This window comes from Entamoeba invadens (genome assembly GCF_000330505.1).
Source record: "Entamoeba invadens IP1 unplaced genomic scaffold scaff_1105074724573, whole genome shotgun sequence".
In the NCBI taxonomy this organism is placed as follows: Eukaryota; Evosea; order Mastigamoebida; family Endamoebidae; genus Entamoeba; species Entamoeba invadens.
This window is the reverse complement of record NW_004191740.1, coordinates 13,968-22,219: the sequence shown is the minus strand read 5'-3', so window position 1 is coordinate 22,219 and position 8,252 is coordinate 13,968. Positions and strand designations below refer to the sequence as shown.

Sequence of the window (8,252 nt, the reverse complement as noted above, 5' to 3'; positions counted from 1 at the left end):
TAGCCGCCCTGTATTTATATTTTAAATAAAAACGAAATAATGTTATAAATTTTAAAAATGTTTGAAATTACTAAAATTATGTAAAATGTGTGTATTTTTAAATTTGATGTTTTTTGTTATCGTTTATTTTTACTTTTTGTTATAATAAACATCGAATTAACTTATTAATAGAAATGTAAATCAAAATTATTGTTTATTTTTATTTTAAGTAACAATTGAACTATTGTTGAAAAAAATTGTACCTTTATTTGTAGAATATTATTTTCAAGAATATTTTGCCACTCAACCCAAATAATAAAGAACAACAAAAATAATAATTACACACTCTAGGGAAATTAGACTGTGTTTATAATTGAATTGAATTTGAAATGTTATGGTTACTTTATTTGGCAAATTTTGATAAAACTTTATTGTTTGTGATCACATTAAAATGTTGGTGATGATCATGATCGTGTGATAGTTTATAATTATCTTTACTTTTTTCATTGCTTTCTTATTCTTTATGTTGTGTGTTTGGGTTTTTGGCTTGCTTTTATTATTCAATTTTTTATATAAACTTGATAATAAAAAAGCAATTAATTAGTTCAGGTTATAGTTCAAATTTTTATTATAATTAAATTATAATATTTACCATTTAACCCAAATATGTCGTTTAAGTCAAACTTGTCATACTGTATTTGAATATGAACTCGTTTACACTTTTAATTATATATCATTAAAATTACACTAATTATGGGTATTTACATCCTTAGTTATGAACATTATAATAATTATAATAATCTAAGTTGAAGTAATACTTAAAATAAAAAAACACAAACAACAATTGTTTTATCAATACAAAACTTTTTATAAACTTTGATATTATTTTATTTCAAATGATATCAAAAGTCTTTATTATGCTATTTGTTTATAAAGTGAGTTCTTTTGAATGTGATTGTTATCCTGTCAAAAACACACAAAGTGATGGATTTGAATCGAGTAAGAATATCGATTGTGCCACCTCTGACATGTTTTTAAATTATTCTATACGTTTAAGTGATGACTTTCAATTTACATCAGCATTTGATGTATCAAAAAGTCAAATAACAAACATCGTTATCAAAACAATAATACAGTCTTTCATAAGCAGTTTAAGTAATATGTTTTGTGCTTTCATTTGACGTAGTTTAAAAAAGAATCTTTCAATACCAACAATTGTTGGATAGACACAGACTAAAATATGAACAACACTTATTAGATTGACCAAATTTAATGACTCCAAAATGTTATAAATATTTAAGAGAGATAAACGTAATGAATATCCAGTGGTTCTTCCCATCTTACGATGAAGTTCACACTTCAATTCAAAATTTAAACTGATTTGTATGATCAAACAATAATAAACTTAATATTTGTATAACATACAAAAAATAAAACGTGCAAACTTATAATATATTAAAAATGTTACATCAAACATGAATTGTAAAATACAATATTAAAATTAAATAATATTTTCAGAATAACTTTTAATTCACGGATTTAAGTTTATATAAATATATATATATATATATCTGTATGCGTGTTATAACAATGATAATTCTGGTATTGAAAATATAAATAAATATCAAGGTCGGCCAAGATCCAGTTTTTAAAAGACTTCGTGGCAATCTCTAATACGTGTCAATATATATTTAAGTTTTAGCATATTGTCGACAAAAAACTTAAATTTTTTTAAAGTTAAAATGTTTTTAAAAATTGGTAAAACTATAGTTAACGATTCAAACAAAATTTTTATATTGTTTAAATCATCATTTTAATGTGTAATAATCCATTTTTAAGAACAACAATTGAACAGTAACTAACATGTGAAATGATAAAATGCAGAGTTTTTAAAATTAAATAACAATATTCACTCCTTATAATTGTTGTATATACAAAAGATACTAACAACCAATAAAATTTATTAGAAATAATTTTAGTGATTTCAACATAAAAATTTTCTTTTAACAATTAATATACCTTTTCAACATATACATTAATATTAATTGTTGATGTATATTTGTATATTTGTCAATTTAACAAGTATTTTGAATAGTTCATTCGTTTCTTTTTAAATTCAAGTATTAATTAAACAATCAAATAGAAGTAATTTTATTATCTTTTGCAATAATACAAAACAAACAATGTATTATTTTTCGAATGAAGTAAACCATATTACTTTCAAAACAGTAAAACTTATCTTTAGTTAATTTTCTTGATAAAAACTATTATTCATTATACGATAATAATCAGTCAAAATAATTATTATCACTTAAATAAAAAACTATTATCAGAGCAACTTTAAATTAGTTTTATTTGCATGTATAATTTACAATTGAAAAAGTTTAATGTACAATTATATCAACACAAAGATATATGTAATATATTGTATTTGAAAGTATTTTAAAAATTATTTTATTTTTAATATAAATTATCGTTTTATTTTTTTTTCATTTTATCATATGGTATAAATAATTGTGTTTTGTCATTTTTTTGTTTTTCAAAAATGATAATGTTATTTACCATTTTAATGTTTTTTAAGTTTTTTTTTCAATAACATGATCTTTTAGCCGACCCAGATATATTTAAAAACTTTACACCTTAAATAACATTGAACAAAATTCAAGTGGTCTAAAAATCGGGGAAATATCGAGTTTATTTAATAATTTTCCTTTTTTAGAGATTGTATCATGTGCATAAACAATACAAATACCAAAAAAGGAAAATGATCAAAAATTTGATTAATATCCCTGTAAAACAGGCCAAAACAAAAATCAAGGCGTTTTTTAAGTGTTAATAAAAAATAACACACCAAATAACACAAAAATGATTTAAACCATTTAACTAACCTTTTTTTAACATCAAAAAGTGAATAACATTGTTTTTTTATTTAATTGAAGGATTTTTACATATTATTGAAAAACATTAGAATATTCACACAGAATATTGAATCCAAATTAATTAATCCAAATTATTCTGTCATCCAATCTTACTTATTGAGATTGTAATCTCAAATGTTATTATTGTTGTTTTTAGTGTTAATTTTAAAAAATCATTATTGTTTTTGTTCAAATTACTTATTACGATTCCGATCTAATCTCAAATATACCTTTGAAAATGAATAGTTGCTTGTTTTTAACACTTTTTGTGCTTAAAACCCAATCTTATGAATGTGACTGTCAACCAATTGGAAATAATCAATCTGTAGGTTTTACTTCAAATGGCAATTTTAATTGTAATCAGTTTAATTTGTCAACTTCTTCTTTGTGTTTAAATGAAGATTTTCGATTTACTACACTGACAATATTTGGTTCACTTTTAATTTCATCTCCAAATGTTATTACAATAAAATCCAACAATTGGGTTAATGCTTTTCAACTTTTTTATATCAGCAAAGACATTACTGTTGTTCTCAATGGATCATTTCACTCGGAACATAATTTGACTGTCGAAGATAATTCGACAATAAAAGTTTTTGGTTATTTTTCAATAAGTGGAGAATTGTTGATTGAAAATCCACAACTTGATAAGCCCCCCAATTGTGTTATGGCAATCTAATTGGCTTCACTTGTACACTAATACCACCGATAAAAATTTTTATATAACAAATCCCACTGGAAATTCAAAATGTTTTGACGTGTTTTCAATGAATGATTCTAATTGTTTAAACTTTGACACTAGTGACAAACATTTATATACAACAGACTTCCCTTATAATTTTACTGATGGAACTGCATTTCTTTTATCAAACAAAAAACTGATGAGATTTTGTCCGAAAAATGTACCACAAAACAGAACCGTGGTGTGTACTTTAAATCAAAGTGTATATCAAACGAGTTACAGTGCAAATAAAAATTATGCGTTTGAATATCCACACTGCCCATGTGACGACGCAGACACAAATTGTTATTTAAATTTGAATCAAAATGTTTCAATTGTCGATTTTCAAAACGTTCAAATGCCAAATACAATTATTGTGATTGATAAAAATGTCGACATATATAATGCAAATAATATCAAAGAAATTCAAATCAAAGACGATGTCCGTGTTAATATCACATCGCCGTTTAATTATTTTAGTACCAAATTTTCATTTGGGATATTAACTGTAACAGACACAAATATAGGAAAACCACTTTCTTTTAATTACGATTCGACAACGCACACATTGAGAGTAACTCCAAAATTGAATTTTAATATTGAAATATTCAGTCAAATTACAGAGATAAAAATTGAATTGGAAGGAACTATCGATATTATTTCAATGGGTGGAAATTGCTTTGTATCCTTTGGAGAAAATGTGACAGAAGTAAATAATTTAACATTAACCAAATCATTTAATGCGAGTGATGTTGTTGTGTTTGATTTTGAGAATGATAAAACTTACAATTTAATAAGTCCAAATTGTATTCTGATGAAAAGATCGTTTTTAAGTACAATTTGTTTAAAATGCAATTCAAACACAAAACTTGTAAATGGAAAATGTGTTGGTCTATCACAAAATTGCAAAACAATTAATTTAAACAATTATTGTGTCGAATGTGAAAATGGATATCATTTGAATGCCAGTAATGATTGCGTACAATTTAATAACAATTGTCAAGTTGGTAATGAAAATGTGTGTATTAAATGTGTAAGTAATTATGTTATTGATAATGGACGATGTACAACAAACAAAGACTGTAAAGCAACGAATGGGATTAATTGTATTAAATGTTATAAAGGAGAACTCAACGCCAATTGTGGTTCATGCAGTGATGTCAATTGTATGACATGTGAAAACAACAGGTGTAGAATATGTAATGATGGCTATTATCTTGGAGATGATGGAATGTGCCAGTTAACAATCGACACATCGATTTATGTATACAACGACATTATTTACTGTAAAGATGGGTATTACATAGATACCGAGTGCAAAAGTTGTTTAACAAATAATGCGAATTGGATAAAATGTGATGTTGAGAAGCCAATGAAATGTTCAACAAATTATGAAATCACAGAGAGTGGTAGTTGTGAATCGACAACTTGCAAAAACAATGAAGAAACAGAACAGAATGGGAGGTGTTCTGTAACACAAGATAATTGCGTGTTTACACTCAATAATAATTGTGTTGAATGTACTGATAATTACAAAATAGATGACAATGGAAATTGCATACAAAACAGTGGAGAAATTAAACAATCCAATTGTAAAGAAACAACACAGTTTGGGTGTGTCAGTTGTGACGACAAATACTTTTTATTGTTTGGGAAGTGTGTGAGTTGTGATAATAATTGTTACACCTGCATATCAACTTCAACATTTTGTCTTTCATGCAAAGAAGGGACGTTTTTAAGTGACCACAAGTGTATTACAAACAACGACTTGAATGGCATTTGCACACAGTTTATACCATCGGGTGGCTGTGTCAAATGTAATGATGGATATTACAGAAGTGGGTTGTCTTGTGAGAAATGTGACGTCAAATGTGGGACTTGCAACAACAAAGAAAGTTGTTTGACATGCAACTTAACAAATTATCGAACGTCCAATAACGAATGCAAACCACAAAGCGACATTGTTGGGTGTCAACTAAAAACAACACAAAATGGATGTTCAAAGTGTTCTGATGGGTATTTCACAATTAACACAAATGAGTGTGAGAAGTGTGATGCGAGTTGTTTAACGTGTGTACAAACAAAATACGCGTGTACTTCATGTGATACAAATGAAGTTTTGGTTGACTCAAAATGTGTTGATATTTCATCAATAACAAATTGCAAAGAAGTTGGTCATTCAAAATGCACAAGATGTTCATTTTGGCACGCACCAAGTGCAAATGGCACTTACTGCAATTCACATGTAGTGTGGTGGATCATACTAATAGTTGTACTTTTTATTATAGTTATACTGATTGTGGCGATATTGGTGATTGTGTTAATAGTAAAACACGTCTCAAAATATTTGAAAGAGAAGTCCATTGAGACAACAACGACACTCTTTGAAATGTCAAAGTCGAACATTCAATTTTTGACAGTTGGTGATGGTGTTGTGGTGAATAAAACAAAAATAGTTTTCAACGATGGCGAAGAAGTTGAAGTCAACGAAAAGCAGAGAGATTTGTTGTGTGTTGGTAATGTCACCAAACACAACATGAAAATTCAAATTTCAACAAAAACACTCACAAACCAGAAATATCAAATTGAAAGTAATTCACAAATAGTCGTGTTGCCAAAAGGCTTTGCGTGTGAATTTGAGATATTACTGACACTTTCGTGTACTTCCAAAATTGAAAGTAAAATACTTTTAGTGGCAAATTCGTATACACAACAAAAAGCAATTTGCAAGGAAATTGGGATTTCTGCTGTTTCAAAATTGTCGACGCGACTTGACTCAGACGAGTTAATAGAAGAAAAGAAAATAGGAGAGGGCTCTTTTGGTGTTGTGTACAAAGGAACTTTCAGAGGGAATGTTGTTGTTATTAAAAAGATGAAAAGTTCTGAAGACAATTCACTTGATGAATTTAATAAAGAAGTTTCAATGTTAGACAAATTCAGGTGTGAGTATATCGTTCACTTCTATGGAGCCGTGTTTGTACCAAACAAGATGTGTATAGTCACTGAATTTGCACAATTTGGGTCGTTTTTTGATGTGATGAACAACAAAAATTCAAACGAAGTTGACATGAAAATTCGAGTTAAAATGATGAGAGACGCAGCCAAAGGTATTCTGTATTTACACTCAAACGGGATATTACACAGAGACATTAAACCAGACAACATTCTCGTGTTTTCATTTGATTTGAATGAAACAGTGAACGCGAAATTGACTGACTTTGGAGCAAGTCGAAATATCAATATGCTGATGACCAACATGACTTTCACAAAAGGTATTGGAACACCAACGTATATGGCACCTGAGATACTTAAAAAGGAGAAATACAAGAAGAGTGCTGATATATTCTCATTTGGCGTGACCATGTTTGAGTGTTTTAGTTGGATAGAAGCATATCCAAAAGAAGACTTCAAATACCCATGGAAAATAGCCGAGTTCGTGATGTCTGGAAAGCGTCTTGAAAATAGTCATCACATTCCAAACAACATTTTTGCAATAATCACGTCTTGTTGGTGTCAAAATTCAATTGACAGAATTACATCTGAAGAAGTTGTATTAAAATTAGAGAAAATTGTATAAAACAAATATAATTAAATTCATGCTGTTACATTTCTTGTTACTATTTTAAGATAATGATGGTTTATTATTTTTTTATAATAACAATAAAAAAATAAAACATTGTTGTATTTATTAGACACAAAGTTTGTTATTGTTATTAGAACTATTTTTTGCTAAAATGATATTATATTTATATATAGTTATCAAAATATTATATTAATTCTTTTAACAATTTCAAACAATTTTAAATATAACAAAATACATTTCAAACTTTATAATAATAATTTATCTCCAATTATCATGACACAGTTTTTAAGTTTTTATCAATTGTTCTTTTTAACACAATTTACTTGAAAATCACATTGCAATAATTTACTGATAGTTTCAACTAAAATACAATTAAATATAAATAAACAAATAAAAGACGTGACGTGTCGACATGATATAAGAAATACCACAAATTGGTAATCATTCAGATTTCGTGGGGCGGTTACACAGCTTCAATGATTGGTGCAGGTAAAGGCCACGGTGGAATCATTCTTGCTACTAATGGCGCCATTATGTCACAAGTTGGAATGACAATTCAACAAGCAGAAGCCACCACTATTGCAAATGCCATCATGTCTGGCAATGTCGGAGACTTCCAGTCAAAGGGACTTCACATTGGTGGTGTCAAATATACTGTCACAAGAGCTGACAAAGACGAGGGAACTGTTTTTGGAAAGGCTGGTGCAGCTGGTGTTTCCATTTACAAGGGAATCAAAGTCATTTTGATTGGATACTTCAAGGACGCATCCGTCTCTGCTGGACAAAACTCAGATGCTGTCTACAAGCTCAAGGATTACATGGGACAATTGGGATATTAAATTTAATTTACTTCTTCATCATTATTTGTAGCTGATTATAAAAAATAAAGTGAAATAATACTTGTTACTTATTTATCATCGTTATTATATGCGTTTATTAACGTAAATTATTTAGATTTACATTAAATAAATTTTATTGTATATAATAACCATTAATTTTCATAAGTTAATTGTTCAAAAACAATTGATTTATTTAATTGTCTGATAATAAA

General features: G+C 27.6%; 1 protein-coding gene across 1 annotated transcript; it reads left to right on the top strand.

The window, feature by feature from the left end:
- Positions 1-7,677: 7,677 nt before the first annotated feature.
- Positions 7,678-8,040, top strand: EIN_202770 (profilin, putative; the record flags this gene model as incomplete). Its single annotated transcript, XM_004183707.1, has 1 exon — positions 7,678-8,040. One exon carries the CDS (start codon positions 7,678-7,680, stop codon positions 8,038-8,040), a length of 363 nt encoding a protein of 120 aa, XP_004183755.1.
- Between the last annotated feature and the right edge of the window lie 212 nt (positions 8,041-8,252).